The following is a 23,329-nucleotide window of genomic DNA, read 5'->3' on the forward strand; positions in this document are numbered from 1 at the left end:
CCACTGACCTGCAATAGCAGAGAAAGACTCTGTGGAGGTGCCTGGGTCTCTACTGTACTAGTTTCTCCCAAGCTGAGAGTGGATCATATTATCCTAATGCTGGCCAGTACTTGCTCCATCAAAAAAGTTCCCGGAGTCCACCCACGCAGGTGATCCTTGCATTCCACCCACGAAAGTGGCTGGTCAGGCAGTTGAGTATTCCAGACAGGGAGAAGGTCTCCCCTGTCCCAGTGGATGATTAACAGACTGGAGCGGCAGTGTTTACCCAATCTCCTTCTCCCCCAGCTCTCATCCTCTATCATGTGTTGCAATTATTTATTTTCTTCTCTGCCAACCATTTCCCCTAAATTAGAAGAGTGATTGGAACTGGATGCCAGAATCTTCTGCTTTTTCATAATCATAAGAGTGGTGCAACACAAGACCCGACCAGCCTAGAAACTCTGAGTTGGAGTTCAGAGCCACTTCAACCGAAATGGTCCTCTTCCCAGGACACCAGTCCCAGAGGCACTCAGGGACCTCAGGTCTGAGGGCTTTGCTTTTCAATGGTCTCCATGCATCACCGGAAGCTACAATAGACAGTGTGTACTGTATTTACTGAGTTCCTGTTGTGTGATGACTTGCCTGGAACATACTCAGAGATCAACAGATGTTAACAGCTACCACCACAAGGCACCAAATGATCTCCAGAAGTCAGTCTGACACTGGGTCACTACTCAGAAAAAAAAATGCAATGAAGGTACTAATTTATGTGTCTGAGATCACATAAATCTACAGATAAAGTCAAGTCCTGAAATGGTCCACTTAGTCTGTTAATAATAAGTTTAAAAATTTGTATACCCAAAAGATTGCAGTTCTGGACCAGTGAGACGGCTCTGTGGGTAAATGTGCATGCTACGAGGCCAAATGATATGAGTTTCATCCCCAGAATGAACCAACTTGTACACATTGTCCTCTGACTACCACATGCATGCCCTGCCCCAAATGCCCCTCATATAATTAAATAATTGTAACTCTAAAAATAAGTAGTAAAAATTAGTTCTTACCAGATGTAGTGGTATAAGCTTGTAACTGTACCACTTAGGAGGCTGAGGCAGGAGGATTATGAGTTCAAGATCAGCCTGGGCTACATAGTAAGATCCTATCTCAGAAACCAAGGGCTGGACTTGCTGTTCAGTGGTAGAGCACTTGTCTGATATGTACAACATCCTTGGCTTGGAGCAACACAGAAAAAAACTATTTGGCATCATAATTTATTCTCTCTAATATACACTAATGACCCCACAAATTGAGCTCATCGAAGAAGTTTGACAAAGATATAAGACTTAGGGTACGCCTTCAATGATAAGCAGAAATTATGTAGATGAAAATGAGAGTTAAAGAAAGCACAGTTACATCCACAAAGGTAAGAAACTGATTTAATGTGATAAGAGTCCACGAAAAGGGGATCCTATAAAGTCCTGGAAGCTGAGTTGGAGGAAGTAACGCCCTTAAGTTCAGTCTTCCAAGTATCATTTTCCAATATGTTCAAGTTATTTTCCTGCTTTCTACTATGATAGGCGCAGATTTTTCTCTCCCAGGAGACTAACTTGTCCTACTCTCAACATTTCATTTTGCCTTCTATTTTATGAAAGCATTCCATATTATTTTTAACCGTGTCATTTTTTTCTCTCCTGTTCATCCCTGATTTAGGTGGATTCTTCTACATTTTTGTGTTGTCTCTTCTCCCAAAGTGTTTCCATAATCTTGCCCAAAATTCCTTTTCCTTCTTTAGTCTGATGCTGTCAGAAATGCAGTCTTCATCTGCAGGTTCAAACATCTTCAGTTTATTTCTTGTAATTTCTCGGAAGCCTTTAACATTGCTGAACATTTCCATTCTGAGCTACACTTGCCCTTTGATTCTTGTGTCTCTTAGTTGACTCTTGTCTCTTGCGACGTTTAGTGCTGTCAACTGGGAGATGGGCCTCTGGGCATGTATGTGGGGGATTATCTTGATTATGTTAATTGAGGTGGGAAGATGTGAGATCTACAGGCAACACCATTCCCTAGGCAGGGGTCCTGTACAGAATAAGCTAGGGAGCAGAGTGTGCTAGCATGTTCATGTATTTATTGTCCTCTTCTGACTGAGAACATAATACGATCAGCTACTTCATGCTCATGATGACGTTAATTCCCTGCAGTGATGAACTGAAATGTGGAACTGTGAGAGAAAAACAAACAAAAACTTTCTCCCATAAGTTGCTTTTGGAAAGTTAATTTATCACTGCAACAGGAAAAGAAACTAAGACAGTTCCCATAACTAATCCTAAACACTCCTGAATCTTCTAATTCCTTTTAACTTTTTGATAACTCCTTTTATTTCCTTTTATTATGCATTTCATTCCTCTCTCTGTCTCTCTTTGTCTCTCTGTCTCTCTGTCTCTCTGTCTCTCTCTGTCTCTCTCTGTCTCTCTGTCTCTCTCTGTGTCTCTCTATCTCTCTGTCTCTCTCTCTCTCTCTCTCTCTCTCTCTCTCTCTCTCTCTCTCTCTCTGAGTGTCACTATGTAGCCTGGGAGTCCTGTAACTCATTATGTAGATCAGGTTAGCCTCTGCCATGCCTAGCTCTTTTCCTTACATATATAAAAATTTTTTTCACTTTAATGAATTTACCTATTTCCATCCTTTATGTATGTATCCCCAGTAGGAGGACCATTCTGTAGTATCTCTGTGTCTTTGATTACTATCCTACATTCTGTTCACATTGTTATCGCTGTCTAAGAGATATATTCAAACACCTCACACACAGCACCCCTAAAGAGAATGCTGAATTCTCGAGGATGGAACTTCAGGACTGCTTTTGAATATGTCTTCCCTAATACAATCACTTCACAAGTTATTTTGATAAGAATCACAACACCTCTCATTTCCACTGTTCTGCTTTAATTTCTGCTACCATGGAAACAGTCCAGACTATCAGTATCTTTTGTGTGGACATCTTAGTCTGTTTTCTGTTTCTATCACAGAGTGCCTGCGACTGGGTACTCTATAAAGACCAGAGATTTACTTCTTACATCTCTGGAGACTTTTAGGTTTAAAACTGAAGAGCCTGCTCCTGGCAGGGGCTTAGCTGCTGCATCTCCCTGTGGTCAGAGGTGAAGGGCAAGAGGACAGGTACGAGGCAAAGAAGGAATGGAGCTAAATGCAATTCTTTTATCAGGACTTCTGTGAGAACAAATCCACTCAGTACCAATCCATTCTGAGACACTAGTCTATAAAAACTAATAAGTTCTTGTGCTGGATATTTTTATGTCAGCTTGACACAAGCTAAAGCAGTGGGTGTCAACCTTCCTAATGCTTTAATACAGTTCCCTTTAATACTGTTCCTTATGTCATGGTGACCCCCAACCATAAAATGATTTTCACTGTTATTTTATAATTTCATTTTTCTACTATTATGGGTAATAATGTAAATAGCTGATATACAGGATATCTGATATGCTATTTCTATGAAAGAGTTGTTTAGCCCCCCAAAGGGGTTGCAACCCACAGATTGAGAAACACTGAGCTAATGTTACTGTTTCTCTGCTAAGAAAATGCCTCCATATGATAGAGCTATAGGCAAGGCTGTAGAGCATTTCTTAATCATAACGTCATTCCTGGGGGAGGGTCCAGCCTTTTACCATTGGTGCCATCCCTGGGCTGGTGGTCCCAGATAGTATAAGAAAGGAGATAGAACAAGCCATGAAAGCAGCACTCCTCCACAGCCTCTGTCTACATTAGCTTCTGACTCCAGTCCTGTCCTGACTTCCTTCAATGATAAACTATAAAGTGGAAGTGGAAGCTTTGTCAACTTGCTTTTGGTCACAGCATTTCATCACAGCAATAGAACACCAACTGGAGAAGTCTCCAGCATGCACTTTGGGGAGCATACCTGAACTACTGAAGTAACCCCCTTTTTATTGGTTTCCCCCATCTCATTTGAGCTGCTTTGTATACATCTGAGCTAGAGAATGGCACTATTAGGAAGTATGGCCCTGTTGGAGTAGGTGTGTCACTGTGGGTGTGGGCTTTAAGACCCTCATCATAGCTGCCTGGAAGCGTCTTCTCCTAGAAGCCTCCAGATGAAACTGTAGAACTCTCAACTCCTGCACTATGCCTGCCTGGATGCTGCCATGCTCCCACCTTGATGATGATGGACTGAACTTCTGAACCTGTAAGCCAGCCCCAATTAAATGTTGTCCTTATAAGAGTTGCTTTGGTCATAATGTCTGTGAACCCTAAGACATGACTCCTTTTTCACCTCAAGCCATGCTGCAGCTGGTTGGCCTTATACTGTGAGAACTCACCCTCCATGTTGTCCCCACCTCACCACTTGAAAGCCACGCCTATTCACTGCCTAACCACTGCCTTTCAAAGCTCTGTATTAACTGGACCTAACGAATCTTCCTATCCTTCACCATTCTGTCATGTTCACTCAAGCCAACCCAAGTTACGTGCTGTTGCCTAAACATGGTCCATGTTTGAAGTGCTTTAAGAGTATAAGCACATGATATGGTAAGTGCTTGTTATTATGCCATTCTTACGATTATATTTCAAGATTTTCTCTTCCTTCCTAAGTATCACTGGAAATGCTGCAAAAATATTTTGTGTATTATAAACTCTAAAAACATTCCAAATATTGGCCAGGATAGTACATGTATATATGCCTAGACTTGGGAAACAGAGAGAGGAGGATCTGGAGTTCAAGGTCATTCTCAACCACAACAAGAGCTCAAGACCAGTCAGACCTACACAAGACTCTGTGTCCAAAACAGCAACAAAAAATGTAAATACGAGACTAAAATAATTATGACATTTAAAAAATATTTTCCCTCCTCCTCCTCCCAAATAGAAGTGTTTCTGTCCATCTGTGCTCCTATAGTGCACTACTCTTGAGTCCTTTTCATTCTAAACACCTTCAAATAATATATGTATGCAGATGATGTGTCTGCTAGAAGATACTTTTAAGTAAAGTTCATTACTTATAATCCTTTTAAATATTGCCCAGAGCTTCCCTGATGTTTTGAGTGGTCTTACATGTTCTGGGTGTATGTGGGAACAGGACCAAAGATGGGGAGAAGTGAGAGAGTCATATGATGAGTCCCAGGGAAATCTGACTCCGGAGACCAGCATCAGGGTGCAGCCCATCAGTTTAAATAGGGTTTGAGCCAATCTTGAGTCCCTAAATCCTTGGCCAATCATGTGTCCCCACACTGTCATCATACTCCAGTGAAAGTCCTGCCTGATGAGGTAGCTCAGAAGTGGGGGCAGTGGGAGTGGAGGAACTTCCATGAAGATGGGGGAAGCAGCCACCATCCTGGCCTCTGTTCCTTTCTGCTGTTTCACCGGTGTGCTGGTAGCCATCTAAGGTGTATTTTAAGTTCCTCTGTATGTAGGTGAGCATCAGTGTAAATGAAGCCATCACATCAGGTAGGTGATGGAAAGGCTTAGAGTTCTTGTATCTTCTACTCTCTAAATAAGGAGTCAAAAATACACTCACTGTGCTGTACCGTCTCAGACCCATGGTGATATGAGGCTGGGGGTCATGTTATCCAAAAAGCAATAAATTACCACAATAAGCTTAAAAACCAGGTTTCCTTAATGGTATAGGGAAGAGTTTGGGGCCTAATTCTATGTCTGTATTAATGGGTCATTTTATTTATTTTATTGGAAATATTTTACTGCCTTTAATTATTCTTTGAGAGTGCCACATGGTGAATTTTTACAATATTTTCCCATCCTTTAGCTTCTCCTAACTCCCCTTACCCACAATACTTCATCTTCTTTCTCTCTCTTAAAAAAAAAAAAAAGCGCTGAGCAATGGTGGTGCAGGCCTTTAATGCCGGCACTGGGGAGGCGGAGGCAGAGGCAGGTAGATCTATAAATTTGAGGCCAGTCTGGTCTACAGAGAGAGTTTCAGGATAGCCATGGCTATAGCAGAGAACCCCTGTCTCTTAAAACCCAAAAAGATAAGAAAAGAAAAAAGAGAAGACAAGGGGAGGAGAGAGGAGAGGACAGGACAGGAGAGGACAGGAGAGGACAGGAGAGGACAGGAGGGGAGGGGACAAGAGGAGAGAGGAGAGGAGAGGAGAGGAGGGGAGGGGAGGGGAGGGAGGGGAGAGGGGAGAGGAGGGGAGGGGAGAGGGGAGAGGAGGGGAGGGGAGAGGAGGGGGATGAGAGAAAGGAAGAGGAGGGGAGGGGAGGGGAGAGGAGGGGGATGAGAGAAAGGAAGAGGAGGGGAGGGGAGAGGAAGGAGGGGAGAGGGAAGGGGGAGGGGAGGGAGGGGAGAGGGAAGGGGGAGGGGAGGGAGAGGAGAGGAGAGGAGAGGAGAGGAGAGGAGAGGAGAGGAGAGGAGAGAAAGGGAATGCGGCATCTGATCTGTGTTAACTAGCTTTCCTGAGCATGGGCCTGCTGGTATACCAAGTGTTACTCCACTGAAGAGGAGTTATTTCTCCTTTCCCAGTAGCTATCAATCAGGACTAGCTAGGGCAGGCCTGTGCCCACTTTCCTTCCTCCACACAGGGATTTTGTTCTGCTTGAGCTTGTGTAAGTCTTGGTATTCTGTCATCATCTGTGAACTTATATGTTCTTATATGTCTTCCCTGTTGTGTCTGAAAAAAGTGGTATCCTTAAACTCACCACCACCTACCTCTGCCTTCTCCACACTTTCTACGCTCTCTTCTGCACAGCTCCCTGAGTCTTAAGGGTAGGAATGTGATAAAGATATCACATTCCAAAGTCTCTCTCTCTCTCTCTCTCTCTCCATATTGTCCAACTGTAGGCCTCTGTGTAAATTATCATCTACTTCAAGTAGTAGTTTCTCTGATGAGTGTTGAGTGGTGCACAGACCTATGGGTATAGCAGTACACCATTAGAAGTTCATCTTATTGCTGTGTTCCTTTAGCAGAATAGCAGTACATTTCTTCTAGGACCTAGGACCTACCTAGCTAGTCTCAGGTTCTTAGCCACTTTCTCAGTGTCAGAGATGGGTTCCATCTCACAAAGCAGGTCTTAAATCCAATTGGAAAGTGGTTGGTTACTCCCCTAACACTGTACCAATGGGCACATATTACATGCAGATCATTATTATAGTCTGCAGGTTCCGAGCTGAGGGAGGTTAATGATCCCTTTTCTCTTCTGAGAGCATGGATAGCACCTTCTCGCACTGTGCACACAATCCTGAAGAGGTGAAGCTTCCAGCTGAGTACCAGATAGACTTTTTCCGTGTTGAATAGTTATGCGTGTCTTCATCAGTGGGGGCTTTTATCAAGTTGTCAGAATAACCAATAGCACTGCCAGTAACCTTTAGTGCTTGGGGAGGGTGGGGCAGGCAGGGTATGGGACTCAGTGGGCAATTTTAAAGATGTAATTGCTGTGAGTATATATTTCCAGAATGAAGTCTTGTCTCAGAAATTTAGAAAGTTCTGACTTTCATTGATGTCTCGTGTGAGGTACACTCATTCATGTCTCAGGTGAGGCACAGTCAGATCAGACACAAGCTTTCTCATTCCCCACAAAGTCAGAGACTTAAGCTCTGCATTCAACCCTGGTCTGAAGGAGATAACCACCATACCTTCTACATTCTAAGTAACATTCCCACAGACATCACACACACACACACACAGACATACACAGAGTAAGTCAACTGTATGGCCACATGACCTTGCCTTTCAGCTCAGTGAGGAACAACCCTCGAGCACCTTTAGAAGCAGTTTATTCATAGGTGTATGTCTAACCATTCTGCTTAGCTATGACATTTTAGTAAAATATCTGCCTCCATCTTAGTTTTCTTCATCTCCAAGGAATATTTAAGTTCTTCCATCGTTAGTCCACCTTCCTTTAGTCTTCTCACAAAGTTCTCTGTGGCACTACAAAGGTCCTTACTCTCCTGAAAGGCAAGCTAGGGAAAGAAAGACTTAAAGTTAGAAACGGGGAGCTGAGGGTCAGCGCTCTACTCTGAAACCAGCAAGCTGCAAACGCAGGGAATTCCCACATGATTCCGAATCCTCAACTCAATCAGTCATTTCTATTTTCTGGTTTAAATACAATCATTAGTATTTCTCCAGATATAAATACAGGCTAAAGTTAGTCTGAATGAAAATAAATGTGTTCAGGAAGTCTTGGAATCTAGATTTGAAGCAGCGTCTCCCAGCAGTCGGGCCTTACAGACGCTGGGCACTGAGTCTACCTTGTTCTCTATGCCAAATGAGGCAATAAATCCCATTAAAGGGTCGTGTTAAGTGTTTGTCATGATGCTGATGAGTGGGAATGTTCTTACATAGAAATGTGAGTTGACATCTTATGGGGCCCCTTCTGTAATCAGGTCAAGGTTAACCCATTAAAAACACTACCCAGCATTAAGTAGATATCCACTATAGCACACGCCAAGAGTAATGTCAGGCCTAAGACTACAGCTAAGAAAAAAACAGATCCCACCCCCTACTTACAACAGCCTTCTCAAGGGCACTCTGCTCAGCTGGTTTGGGGGTTTCCTGAATGGGCTCACAGGTAGGATAGGAGCTGTTCCACTCCCCATCAATGCACTGCAGCGTCTGTGTGCCCACTAGGTTGTACCTGGAGACGTTAGAACAACACTTCTAAGCTTGGGAATGGAGACTGGGTTTGTAGCCATAGTTTACTGTTTCAAACCGTGATCAAGTCCATCTTCCTGCTTAAGTTATTTCATTCTAACAAAACAGCTCTGAAGTAAAACAGCTCCTGTAGTGGTGGGCAGCCCCAAAGGATGAGTCAACCCAGAATAACATGGAGAAAAGTGAGAACTTCAGAGCCAGTGTCTTGGGGTCAGGGAGAGGGGCAGACGGGTGAGGGAAGAAGTGTTTGATCATTTATATCCAGAATAGCATCTGTATTAATCTCTAAGATGCAGGTGCAGATGAATTGTTAAAGGAGAGCAGCAATATGTTATCAGAGTTGTAAAAACAGGAGTTAATACGAAACTGAGAGGTGGCACTTAAAGGCTGGTAAAGTCACACGACCCAGATTAAGGCAAGAGACAGAAAGGGCAGGAGACCCATTAGGGAGGGAGACCAGAGCATCTCCAGGAGGGTTAGACCTCATTACAATGCTTTATGGGTCTAAATACTAAATCAATATATTTCTGATTTTTTTTTTGCTTGTTTCTTTAAGGTTTCTGCTCTTGGATTCTGTGGGAAACAGTCCATTGTCTATATCTGGGGAACTAAAAGCAGTCCTGTTCTTACAGGTGTTCTTCAGGTTGTAGGCATATGAGCTGATGCAGAGGGCATTTCCCTCCTTTGAAAACAATGAGACGAAGGAGGAAGGCACAGACGCCTGGCAAACATGCAGGCCATGCCGGTGGGAAGTTTGTCTCTACAGCACTGAGCACTAGAATCCCATTTTCCCTCCATTCCTTCTGTGTATAGATGCTACTCTGCTTGTAAGCATGCTGCGGAACCTTGTTCTCTGGCCTGATGGTACCAAGGGTTGCTTAAAAATAAAAGATGTCCAAATGCTCATTGACTCCTTTGAGTTCTTTCTTTGGTATCTTGACACAGTTGTCACTCTAAGCCTCTCAGGCCGTCCTTCTGAGAGTTTCCATAACGTCGGCCTTGTCGGCAGAATTGCATAGAGTCGGGGGACAGAGTGAGCAGATTCTAGATGTGGACATGGGTTCTGCCAGGGAAATCCCACACTGGCCTAAAGCACCTATGTGATTTGATATGGTCCCATTATGTGGGAAGTACCCTGTGAGAACATGGATAACTCAAAAGCACAAAAGTGACTGCTAGGCAAGTTGAAGGCAACAAACAAATAATTTGTGGGAAAGCAAAAGGAACCTTGAGCAGTCATGGCTGCCGGTGATGACAATAAGGCCAGTCCAATGAAGCCATCAGCAAGGGAAGGTTACAGGAAGAGCTCAAGTTAGAAAGAGAAGCCAGAGTGGCACAAGTCAATAGCAAAGACACACCAGCAGAGAAGCTTGACCTGGCACATGAATGTTCACAAGCATGATTCTACAGCAGACTACCAAGACACAGAAGACCTAACAGAGAGATCCCTTGAAGATATGGACTCCAACAATCTGCCTGCTCCCAGATACCTGCATCCCCCTAATGCACCCCTCAATTCCTCTAGAGTTAGTGGAACTGAGAGCCAAATTCAAACAAAGACAGTGTGTGCCTCCTAATGAGACTGTGGGACATGAAGTCTAGTGACATTCTCCTTAGTCCTGCAGCAGCAGGAGCAGAAGCAGCAGCAGAAGCAGCAGCAGCAGCAGAAGCAGCCAGTCACTGTAAAATATAAGTGTGGAGCTACTGACGATGTGGCTAACTACTGCCATTAGACATACTTGGCCCAACTCTCAAGATATCCCCATTCCATTCCAAGGGAAATATAGACAACTATGGAGGAATTGCAGTCATATTTAAAGGGACTTGATATGAATATGCAATGTGTGTTTTGACTTTTTTGATACTTATCATGACTTGTACAGTAGTTATGAGAGATAGCATCTTGCACTGGGAACCTCCAGTCATGTATGGGCTCTGATATTCATATGGTTGCTATGCCAACAGATAAAAAAAGGAGCTCAAATAGTGACAGATTCAGTGGAGATGGAGACAAAATATGGAGGTGTGCTGTACTCAGAATGTAAAAGAAAGTGGCCCAGGGAAAGTCTCCCAAATGCACACATCCATAGTTAAATCAGCAGGTTCTCCCCTGGCCGACACATACCCATACAACACAGGAATAGGGGGGAAAACTTGGTGAAAGGAAAGAATTTTGTGTGAGTAGGAGAGAGAGGACTGAGAGAAGGTAACACGGTGTGTGAACATGAACAAAACACATCATTTACATATATGAACTTGTCAGGCAGTAAAACAATTTTAAAAAACAATCAGTCAATTGTGGACAATAAAACTTTGCAAATTATTCCCTTAAGAAAATATTCCAACTCTTATTACTGAAAAAGCAGTAGGTACCAACTGGACCAGATGACACATCCTTGTGTCACCTACATTGCCTGCCTCAGACAGTATAGTGAGTCTCTGGTTCTGGAGAAAACAATGAATAGAGACTTGGTCCAAGGTTCCACATTCCTGAAACAGACTCCTCACTTAGAGTTGGCTACATATTTGTCCCCTGCAACACAGAAAGAGTCACCATACAGATAGCTACTGGAGACATATATATATATATGTATATGTATATGTATGTATATGTATATGTATATACCCAGATAAGTTTAATAACCATTTAACAGGAACTGGGAGCTCCAGTGGACAAATAGTCCCAGTGCTCAGTTTGAGACTGGGACATATGGTCTCAAAGATTACTGGCATAATCCCTGGATATATTGTGAAAGTCGACATATTAACTACCATGGTAAACTTTGGTTAAGGTGCATAGAAAACTAATATGTCTTGGCCAAAAAGCCAATCTTGAGAAGCTACACCAGTGGTACCATGGACTCCAGGGTCATATACCAGTGCTTTCTAAGGGTATGGCAAGCACCATCACAGAAACAATCCATGAGTTGGGAAGGGTAAACATCACTAAACTGATATATAACCCCTTTAATTTGTTGTCATGCTCTACCCAAAAGCTTGGGTATCCCCCAAAAAGGACATAGCTTAAGACAGTGAGTTACTGGGAATTAAATAAGGTATATCTGGCTATACTTAATACTGTTATACTATAGAAGTCTCAAGCACACTCAAACTGGATCCTCACCACTGTGTCCTGTGTACTGGATTTGGCCAATGATTTCTTCAGTTCCAATATAACAGTTGAAAGGCAAGACTCATTTGCCTTTACCTGGGAAAGCCATCAGTGGACTTTCACCATGTTGCCTCAGGGTTATTTACACAGCCTCACAATATGCCATGGAATAACAATATCTGACCTAGCAGAATGGACCAAACCAGAGACTATTCAAATATTGCATTACACTGATAAGACATTAATCCAGACAAGGTCCAAGGACCTGGATTGTTTATGAAATATTTGAGTCTTGCCTGTTACAATAAAACGAAAGTATTACTACAGATGTAACAGACAAGGTACAAGTATTCTGCTTCTCTGCACGGTTAAGCAAGCATAGAAATTTGTGGGACTACTTGACTACTAGAAGGTTTCCATCTCATACCTGGTACCTAAGGCTACTCTGCAACTGGAATATAAACCAAGAGGTATAGGAATGGACAGAAGTGCATTCCATGGCATTTACGGAACCAAAACAAGCTGTGGAACAAGTACAGGATATACAGATGGGTAATATACCCTAAGGTGCTAACATATGTCTGTTGGCAAAACAATGGTGTACTACTTACAAAGTCTTAATAACCACAAAACCCATTTGCCTAGAAGCTGTTGTCAAGATACTGACTACTTACCCGTGCTGATAACTACTTTGGTTAAGTAAGAGTATCTTAGACAGAAGGGATAGATAGCACATCTCCCTCAGTAGAGAACTTCAACAGTTTTGGCACCCAGTAACTATCAAACAGAAGGAGTGACTGTACCTAATGAAATGTTGGAGCATCACTCATCACTGAAGGGGGAAGAGGCAATTACAAATTGGTGGATCAGCAAAATGAAATCACACCTAACAGAGGGCAGTAGCCTACTACTGAAGGATAGGAAGCTTTTATGTTGATGGATGTCAAGTTTACAGCAGTTTGTGGACCAAACTCCACACAGTATGGATCCTAATTATGTGAGAAGAGAAACTCTTAATTATAAGCACAAAGACTTGGGCCTTGTTCAAAGCCCATTTGGGATTCCTTAGTGACAGAGTCAGTGGCAGTCCATTAACAGACACTCACTGTGGGGACAAGAGACGAGAAATAAGGAGGATATATACAACACGATTGTGTAATGTTAGAGCATGTTGCTGCTCAATAATACTTACAGTGGCGTAGAAACAATGAGGTTGGTCAAACTGAAGAAGCCTTCACAGATGAATAGGCAAACATGCCAGAAAGCCACGTAGGCTGTTGCAACCTAACAGAGACTTAGAGGACAGACATAGTACATGCTTACTAAAATACGGGGGATGATCTCAGTGATACCAACAGTGCACACTAAGGGAAAACACTCTATGTCAACCTTCTACCAGGCTCAGGGGAAGAGTCATCCAAAAGACTACCATGGAGTGCTCATTGGAGTCTATATGGTAACTGAGAAGGCCAAGACCATTTTACAGATCATGAAGTGAGACATTTGACGGGTAACCAAGGCCTGCTGTGTATCTTGCATCTATCCTTCTCAACCCAGTTGAACCAGGATGCATTAAGATCAGGACGCATCAAGCATATGAATAAGTAACTGAATCAGGCTGTAAAGACAGACTCCCACTTAGCTCCCCAAAGTCTTTCGAATGCTCACTAAAAGGCCACAGAAAAAAAAATAGGCCAGCAGCAATAGCCATAATTACCCAACACAAGCCTCTAGCATTTAGACTATGAATTAAATAAATGGACAGGTCTCTTTAGCCAGCACGGGAACCTGACAGGAATTTGCTCCTCTCAGAGCAAACTGAGGTAACGCAATCCACAGAGAACCTTATGTAACCCTAGAAAGTCCCAACCATTGCTATGTATATCATGCTTGGAAAATGAGCTAAGATTAAAATATGCTCTGTAACAAGAATTACTCGCAACGGGACATATTATACAAACAAAAGGCATCTCCCAGCAGTATCTATCTCTTCTCTCTCTCCTGAGTCACAGCCTGACCAAATGTTCTCCTAGCAGCTTTTCTGACACAGGCCACACCATAGCACATATCTCACCCAGTGGTGCAGACATTTCTCTTTTGGTATCTATTAAACATTCTTGTTTCTCCTTAGTAGGCGGCAGGGACTCTATTCCTCCACTGGGCTATTGGGCTACTTGTTTTTTAGCATACTAATAATAGTTGGGCTAGCCCTGAGTCACCCGCAGTGGATGAAAAGATCATGGTGATTTCATCTGGTCAGTTCAATGAGAGGGGCTGGCTGTTCTAGAAGTGGATAGTCAATGGAATACTATCTTCCGGACCTATAATAAATGCTACCAACTAGTGAGTCTTCCACATTGTAAGACAAACTCATCGTCGTTCCAATGGTCATGTGCTCTGTACTCTCTGCTAGCAAGCCTCTTAACCTTGCTTCTGTTGTGTTGGAAGATATCCTGGAACTGTTACATCTAAATGTACCTCAACACATGATTGGAAGATACAGAGTGATATATGAATGAAGGGGATAATGAAATCATCAAACTCTGAATGGGCTGAAGGAGGGGAAGCATTTTATCTGACGCAGTCACAGCAACTCTATATTCTTGCAGGTATTCTGCAGACTATAGATATATGTGCTGACATGGGAGGAGCTACTGGTAATTTCCCTCCTTTGCAAACAATGGAACAGAGGAGGAGGACAAGGCCTAATAAAGAAGCAAAGCCTAGGCATGAGGAGTTCGTTCCTGCAGCACTGAGCAATAGGACCCTGTTTTCCTCTGTCCCCTCTACATAGGCAGCACTCTGCTTGTAGGCATGGTGCAGACCTTGTCTCCTGGCCTGCTCCCACCAAAGACTGTCTAATAATAATAGTCATCTAAACATCATTCTTTGGTATCTTGGACATAGTCATCATTCTTGAGGCGTTGGGTTCGTGTAACAGATTGTTTAGAAAACATATTTAGAAAACATTTTGGATAGCTGAGAAGAAACGAATATTTTCATTAGTGTGGTACTTTGAATGAGATGTCTCCACATGAGTCTCCAGCACTTGAATACTTCATCCCCAGTTGGTGGCACAGTTTGGGGGTGTTTAGGAAATGTGGCTTTGATGGAGGAGCCATGTCAGTAGAGTACAGCTTTGAGAGTTGAAAGCCTTGTGCTCTCTGCCTGCTGCTCCAGCCACATTCACCTGTTGTCATGCTCCACTGTCACGCTAGGAATGGACTTTTATCCCTCGGGAACCATAGGCCAAATCAACACTTCCTCTACCCATTGCCTTGGTCAAGGTGTTTTATTATGGCAATAAAGAAGTAATTACCCCAACTAAGATAAGGGAACTCTGCTAGGTGTCTGCTTTCTGGATACTGGAGAGACCTAGCAGTGGGCTAAAGAAGATTTCAAAATCTGAATGAGCCAGAATCCTACAGCAATAGGAAACAGGTGGATTAGGTAGACACAGATAGTCATTCTCCAAGTAAGGCAGCCGTGAAGCACTGTCCCACTTGCAAGGCCATGTGCTTACCCATCTTCACAGTAATAAGCAACAACAGATCCTGAAGTGAATGTTTCTCCTTCAAGATAGCCATGGACAGGAGACCCAGGAGCATCACAGTCTCCTAAGGGAGAGATGCATTGGAGTGAGATTTATAAGAGCTAGGTACAATCCATGGGCAGTGCTCCGTACGTTCTGTGTACACTAGAGTCTGCCATCTTCACAACAGTCTAAGTGAGCCCCAGAGCATGTTCTTTCTCATGAAAATCATAGCTGTCCATAAAAATGACTCTTACACCAGCTTATCCCATGATACAAGGACCTGGCAGAGCCCAAAGGATGGAGCTATCCACTGTAGAGCTGCCAATTGGTAGAGTGCAGGGAAAAGCAAACTAGTGTTGAAGGTGCAGCTCAGATGGTAGAGAGCCTGCCTACCATGCAGGAAGCCCTGGGTCAATCACCAACATCAGATAGCAGGAATGACAGAACACCTATAATCCCATCACTCAGGATATGGAAACTGAAGGATCAGAAGTTGGGAGAGTAGGGGAGGGAAGAGAAAGAAAGGAGAGAGGAAAAGTTGGAACATAGGGGAAGCAGAAGTAACAAGACAGGAGGTGAGGGTTTTAATTCTGGCTTGTATGTTAATATGGCTCCACAAAGCAGTTTTACCCCAGAGTCACAATACTAATCATCACTTACTGCTTCGGCAGATGGGAACAGGGGGGGCCCAGGTGTGGTCCTCTAGACACTGGCTCCAATTGCTTCCCTTGAGAATGTAACCATCATTGCACTCAAACATGATTTTGTCACCTGCATTCACAGGCCCAGAAGAACTGGTCTTGCCATTTTCCAGTACAGGGTCAGGACAGTGGCCCACTGAAGAAGAGAACAGTCAGTGCTCTAAGAAAAGTGGAAAAAATAAAAGTTCCACTTTCGACTTTAGGATGTATGGCTTCATAAAAACAATGGTAAATCAGAACTTAATGATGCACATGAATCTAAAAGGATGGGTATTTATTATCAAACTATACCATTGCAGGACGAGTGAATCCCAAGGAACTAGAACTGTGGATAAAAAGGTATTGGTCTGTTGTGGAAATTTCCTCCAAAGTTCCTTAAGACCAACGACATTGTAAAGAAGGCTCATTAAGACTCTGGAAGTTCTAAATGGAAAAGATTTAGCAAGTGACATCTAAGGAGTCTCAGGAACTTCCAGGACTTGACCAGATGTACAAATTCCTCCCTCCCTAAGGTTAGATAAGTAGTAAGGACTTCTGGGAGCTGCTCGGACCATCTAAGTGGTCTGGGAAAGATTTTTCAGCCTGTTGAGTTTGCTTGCAAGTTGTATAGAAAGCTGAAGGTTTCCAGCTTTTGTGACTCTTCATAAATGCTTTGGGTGATGCAGCTGTCCTTGAATAATTTGTGCTCTTATAACTCCTCTGCAAAGAACCACAATAAACTCATGGGTTTATCAAGCTGGATTTTTGAAAGTATACTTATCTTTAGCTTGTCATTAGTTTCTTATTGGGATGGGTAGACATTTTTCATGTCTTCCCAGGAATACTGTCATACAGCATGGTCATATATAAGAACAATATAATTTACATCATGCCCAGGCATGGTTGATGCACCTGAAATACTAGCACTGGTGGGCCTTTACACGTTCCAGGTCACTAGGGGCTACATAATAAATTCCAGACCAACATGATGGGCAATTTTAATGTGGCCTATGGAAAGCAAGATACAAAAGAATATAGGAGACGACACTATGGACAGAAGAAGCCAACTCACACCGGCACTCAGGGACGGAAGCATTCCATTCCTTTGAGCGATCAAAGACCAAAGACTGCTGTCCCACCAAATGGTAGCCTTTGATACAAAGGTAAATTCCCAGAATCTGTTCTTCTGTTTCCTTTCCAACAAATACACTATTGTCCACTGGAGGAGGTTCTGAACAGCTCCCTGTTGGAAGGAAAAGGAAAACAGGACCATCTGGCATCAGCACCAGCTGCAAAGACACACCACTGAGTCCTCCCTCCAAGTCTTTGCTGGTCTAATCCTGACTCTGAACCTAACTCTTCCATTGGATGTGAATCCCCATCTCTCATTCTCCAGGAATTTCTAAAGTTACATTTCCAAACAGATAATAGGTATTGTATTTAAATTCAGCTACAAGATATCTTTTCCAGAACACGCAATTCCTTCTCGTGTTTCAGTCTTAGAATCTTGAATAGTTGACATCTCAGGACTTTGAAACTGTCACTTCTGGGAATCCCAGAATGAGAAGAGCAAGTCAGAAATGACCACCCATCGCAGGGAGCAAGATTGTCATCGATGTATACTAAGCTCACAATGAGTATAGAGCATATACCTTACTTGAGAATGTTCAATAAATATTATAAATATAAATTTCATTAAAACCCTATACAGAATGCCTCTTAACTCACAAATTGACATATCTTGTACGGAAATCACACTTACCATCTAAGGCAGAAATCAGCCATATCAGACAGCACACAATCCAACAAAGCATTTGGTGAGCAGTGACTTGACCCACGATGGAATTAACCCCTGATATCAGTCAAAAGCATCCTTCAAAACACTTCAGATCAAAACAAGTTCCTTCTAAGGAGTTACATTTCCCCTTGGAACAAATGTGAAAAAAGAAAGTCTACCCTGTAATAGGGAAGAATAACAGAAATACAACAGTATATACAGTGGCTTTGCAACCACAAAAATGATGATTAAAGAGCTGTCAGAATGAAAATCTTAAGTAATTTCCCAGACTCTGAAATGCGAGTCGGTTGACCAGTTGCTTTAGACTGCAGGTTTATCCTTGCCCAACAGGCTTTCGCCAAATAGTCCTCCACGACCTTGACTTCTGTCAATATCTCCAGTGTTTGCAGTTCACCGCCTACGGCTCTCTCCAGCTTAGAGGACAGTCAGGGTGCCGATCAATGGTACTTTCCCAGCAAAGACCAAACCGAGTGTCACTTCCTCCCCACTTTTCTAGATTCTCTTCTGTGCCAGGGATAGTATTAACAGGCAGATGATACGCAGGCTGTGAAAGAATGCACCAAAGACAGAAGAAAGCAGTTGAGTTTATAGACACACTTCAGGACAGCCATAGTAGGCAAGACAATAGAGAGGCAATGTGTACCAAGAAGCATCTGAAGGGGCTTTTATGGAGTGGTCATTTCTACATGGACAGTAGACTATTGTTTTAATGTCCCAGTGTCCTGGAATAACTTAAATATTGTTGCTAGAAGGAATGAGAGTCTTCATCTTGAATCAGAAATGGCTCAGCCTAAACACCTATCCTGAACTGGTGTCTATGTTTGTAGCTACAGCTCATTATGAATAACTCTGATAACAATCTTCCTTGGAGGCAGCAGTGACCTTGCTTGGGGCCCAGCCTTCAGCGAGCCAAAGCAGCGTTGTTTTGCATGCCACAGTACTTTCATCCAGACCAGATCAGCTTCCAGATGTTAGCTCCCCCAGGACTGTGTCAGTACTGAAGAACAGAAATCCAATTATTGTTGGGGAACTGAGAGTTTCTTTTGGGGTTCTTAGTCAAATTGATAAAAAGGAATTTTAAAACTGAATCATCGGGAAACTTGTGAAGAATTTTATTAGTTCCGAGGGAAAACAACAGAGCAGGTAAGGCTGCAGGCCTTGGTTGCTGCCAAGAGAAGGCGGTGAGGAGGAAGAAATGCAGTCCTGTAGTGTGCAATGGACCTTGACAACAGCTGCATGGGGCTGGGGGATACTTCAGAGAAAGAATGAGAAATCCAAGTGTCTGAGGAAGCATTCTTCTGCTTTTGGCCTGTTGGAAAGAAAGAAAGGAAAGGTGTTTCCGAAAGCAGTATGGCCTGAGGGAAGCTCTGTGTCTGCCCCAATGCAGGGGGGGGGGAGGGGGGGTCCTGACAAGACATTAGCTCATCAGCAGGGTACAGCTTACAGCCTGTCTTAGTTAGGGTTTCTACTGCAGTGAAGAGACACCATGACCATGCCAACTCTTTTAAAAGACAGTATTTAATTGGGGCAGGCTTTCAGGTTCAGAGGTTCAGTCCATTATCATCAAAGCAAGAGGCATAGCAGCATCCAGGCAGGTATGGTACTAGAGAACAATAGAACTGAGAGTTCTATATTTTGTTCCAAAGAAAACCAGAAGACTGTCTTCCAGGAAGCTAGAAGAAGGGTCTCAAAGCCCACACCCACAGTGACACACTTCCTCCAGCAAGGCCACACCTCTTAATAGTGCCACTCCCTAGGCCAAGGCATATTCAAACCACCACATTCCACTCCCTGGTCCCCATAGGCTTGTTCAAACACATGAGTCTATGAGCACCATACCCAGCCATAGCATAACAGAAAAATTCATTTAGTCCACCTTCAAGAGTCTCTATAGTCTATAACAGTCTTAATGTTAAAAGTCCAAATTTCAGTCTCCAATGAGATTCATCCAATCACTTAACTGTAATGCCCTATAAAATCAAAATCAAGATGCAGATTACTACTTCCAACATCATAATAGGGTATACTTTACTATTCCAAAAAGTCACAGTGAGGAAATATTGGACCAAAGCAAGACCAAGAACCAGCTGGACAAACTCCAAACTTGATCTTCATGTCTGATGTCAAAGCACTCTTCAGGACTCCGACTCCTTTCGTCCTGTTGACTGCTGTTGGCAGATCTGGCATTCAGCAGCAACAAACTTCATTCTCTTGTGCTGGTTCAACTCCCTGTTGACAGTTTTCCTCTGTCACAGTTTTGGTATCTCAAACATCTTGGGGTCTCCAAGGTAACTTCAATATTAAACCTTCTTGTTCCAATGCCAGGGATCCATACATGATCTTCTGGGCTCATCTAAAGTGCTGAGTCACTTCTACAGCTCTGACCTCTGTAGAACTCTAGGCTCTTGCTGCTGCTGTTCTTGGTGGTCATTCCATGAAACCAGCATCTCTAATACACTGGGGTTTTTCATTGCAACTAGGCTTTACCAATAGCCTCTCTTAGGCTCAACTTCTTTGCATAACCCCCTCAGTCCTGGGCCATCAACTGTTACTGAGGCTGCACCTTCACCAATAGTCTTCCCTGGCCTCTCAGTACCAAGCCCCATCTGCTCTGAGTGACCCCTTCATGCCTTGAAAACCAACACCACCTGGATGATTATTACTCATTACCAAGTCCAGATGCAGCACAAGGTACAACCTTAGCTATCTCTGGAACACAGCTTCTTTGTACTTTCAGGAAACACTTCCTAGATTTTACCTCAGAGATGCTGGTCATTTCTTAATCTCCACAATTTCTTACCAATTAACCAGCATCAATTGTTCCAGTAGTCCCTTCTATTCTTGACCCTAAAGCTAGAGCCACGTGTCCAAAGCTATTGAGGTCTGCTGCTTGCTGAGCCCGGAACACACCACCACCACCAACAACAACCTTGTTCTATTGCAATATCATCAACTTTCTGTTTTCCAACTCCTTTCAACTGCCTAAGCTTGGCTGTCCTAGAACTTGCTCTGTAGATTGAACTTAGAGATCTGCATGGCTCTGTCTCCTGAATGCTAGGATTGAAACTGTATACAATTTCACTTTTCTTTACCTGGAAATTGCTCTCTATCAGGCTTGCTTTGAACTCAAAGATCTCCTTGCCTCTTTCTCCTGAGATTAAAAGCATGTTACCAACATGCCTGGGCCTAAGCTTTTCATGGTCACTATATCTTCCAGACTCAAGCTCTGGATCACAGATGTGCCCTCCATTTCCCAGATTGTATTTCATTTCAGATTAAAAGTCCGAATAAAAACCATAACCAGATACAAACACCTAGCATAGTATAACAATTCCTTGTTCAATTGCAAACATACAAATAGCTGAGTGGGATCTTGCTTTCCCTAAGGCGCTCCCTTAATTTCATTTAATAACATTGAACATGGGAGTAAGCTCCCTTCTACTTCTTGGTCCCCTTTACTCTTTGAAACAACATTTTGTATTGTGCACTTTTCCTTTCTAAGCTTGCTCATTTCAAAGTATCCAGGAAGAGCATTTTATTAAAATAGTCTTTATAAGAATAAACTTTAATAACAACACAACAGAATTTATACCAGGCTGTTTTGAGAGTTCTTTATTGAAGTAATTAATCTACATCTCTTCACCTAAGCCTCAGGCAGACTCGTTGGACAATGGCAAAAAGTAGCCATGTTCTTCACCAAAATACAGCAAAAACAGTCTGTAGGAGGAAGTGCTGATACTAAGGTCTAGTTCCTTAATTGGTTCTTGATCCTGTCAATAAAGAAGTCCTGGAGCCAATTGCTGGACAGAAGGGGCTGGTTTGATTTCTGGGTCCCAAGAGGAAAAGGAAGATGCAGAGAAAGAAAGGGGGCTTTTCAGCCAGGCTCAGGCTTTGGAAAGAGAAACACAAAACAATCATGTAAGATCTCAAGGAAGCTAGAACCAGCAGCCTCTGCCACTGGGTGATAGCCAAGGAGGTCATCGGAGGCCAGCTGATATGAGCCATTAAGCTTAGGGCAGGAGACACAGGGACAATAAATTATTAAGGCCACACATTTCCAGGCAGGAGGTATGAGTCCAGCAATTGTGCTATAGGCAAATTCTAAAGTAATAAAGTTGTTTTTCATCCATGGAGCGAAGGTGGGTAGAGAGAGAAGCTGGGTTGGTGTTGGCAGCTTGGCGAAGCTTAACCTGGAGAAGCAAAAGGGAACTGGGAGGCCAGAACACTGGCAGCAGCTCCAGAGTCATAGCTCCCAGGAAAGGCAGTAGTGTTTTTTTAAAACTACACACAACAGTTTCTAGGCCACATACTAACATTCTTCTCTACTGCAACCTCTTGGGCCAGATTTGCACAGTTCAAATTATTATCAGCACCAATGTATTCCTACTCCCACTAGGATGATCTATTAAGTCGCACTTAAAGCATTCCACTGCTTTACAAATCCAAAGACCCCAAATCCACATTTCTCCAAACAACAAAAAAAAAAAAAACGGTAAGGCCTATCGGAGCAATATCACAGTCCCTGGTACCAACTTCTGTCTTAGGGTTTCCATTGCTTTGAAGAGATACCATGACCAAAGCAACTCTTATAAAGAACAACACTTAATTGGGACTGGCCTACAGGTTCAGAGGTTCAGTCCATTATCATCAAAGTAGGAAACACGGCAGCATCCAGGCAGGCGTGGGGCTGGAGGAACTCAGAGTTGTACATCTTGTTCCAAAGGGAACCAGAAGACTGGCTTCCAGGGCAGCCAGGAGAAGGGTCTCAAAAGCCCACGCCCACAGTGACACACTTCCCCCAACAAGGCCATACCTGCTAAAAGTGCCACTCCCTGGGCCAAATATTTTCAAATCACCACACTGCCTGATTTCATTAATTATTCTTCCCTCTCCTTAACATTGCAACAAACAAATCATATTTCCTGTGGGTGGACTCCTGGCCAGGCGATTGACAGGTCCAGTTAGTTAACTCTTAATAGCAGACAATAGTATCTAATGTTTTGGGAGGCTTAGAATGTCAGGTCTCAACCCAAGGACAGAGGTAAAACGTAGATTCTATTCCTTTGATCAGGAGAAGGAGGCTTTACCTTAAGAGGCCTCAACAATGCCCAGGTACCTCCATCTTTTCATACAGCAATTGACACCATACTGGGCTTGCCCTTTTAGTCCAAGAAAACCAGAGGTGGGTTCATTGACCAGGAAGGGCCTATCCTCAATGGCCTCCCATTGAGGCATTGACGCCCCCCTCCCCAACTTAAGGAAGTATGTTTAACCTGACGTGTCTGTGGCTTCCCAAAATTGGTTTGAGTTGTTACCTGGCAATCAACAAGAAATCATTAAATATCTGTACCTCAATGAATAAATGTCTAGACTAGTGATAATAAATGGCTATAACAATCCTACTGAGTTTGAAATGCTAGAGGAACTTGATAGTTACTAACTGAAACACTACAATAGGTGGAAACAGATACCATTTAATAATTTCAAACTCATTCCTTAGACAACTTTCAAGTACATTTTGAAAACGTTAATATTTTGTGCATATGTAATGTATCAAATGATGTGGTTTTGTATGTGAATTGAAAATTTCACCATACC

The 23,329-nt window shown here is 43.0% G+C and overlaps 1 protein-coding gene across 1 annotated transcript; it reads right to left on the reverse strand.

Moving 5' to 3' along the window:
* Positions 1-7,755: 7,755 nt before the first annotated feature.
* On the reverse strand, positions 7,756-18,780 carry C4bpb (complement component 4 binding protein beta). The gene is made up of 6 exons (XM_052201161.1): positions 17,696-18,780; positions 17,006-17,176; positions 15,914-16,090; positions 15,242-15,335; positions 8,463-8,589; positions 7,756-7,915 (listed from the first exon to the last, which is right to left on the reverse strand). The coding sequence occupies exons 1-6, from the start codon at positions 17,745-17,747 to the stop codon at positions 7,760-7,762; spliced, it is 777 nt and encodes a 258-aa protein (XP_052057121.1). The 5' UTR covers positions 17,748-18,780; the 3' UTR covers positions 7,756-7,759.
* Between the last annotated feature and the right edge of the window lie 4,549 nt (positions 18,781-23,329).

This window comes from Apodemus sylvaticus, chromosome 12 (assembly GCF_947179515.1).
Source record: "Apodemus sylvaticus chromosome 12, mApoSyl1.1, whole genome shotgun sequence".
Taxonomy (NCBI): domain Eukaryota; kingdom Metazoa; phylum Chordata; class Mammalia; order Rodentia; family Muridae; genus Apodemus; species Apodemus sylvaticus.

What these genes read in the sequence shown, in the direction of transcription:
- C4bpb (XM_052201161.1), bottom strand. Translation starts at nt 17,747, where the DNA reads ATGCTTTGTTGGATTGTGTGCTGTCTGATATGGCTGATTTCTGCCTTA. An exon ending in GCTGATTTCTGCCTTAGATG is followed by an intron (nt 17,177 to 17,695) that starts GTAAGTGTGATT and finishes TCCTTCCAACAG; the next exon opens with GGAGCTGTTCAGAACCTCCT. An exon ending in TGTTCCCATCTGCCGAAGCA is followed by an intron (nt 15,336 to 15,913) that starts GTAAGTGATGAT and finishes TCTCTCCCTTAG; the next exon opens with GAGACTGTGATGCTCCTGGG.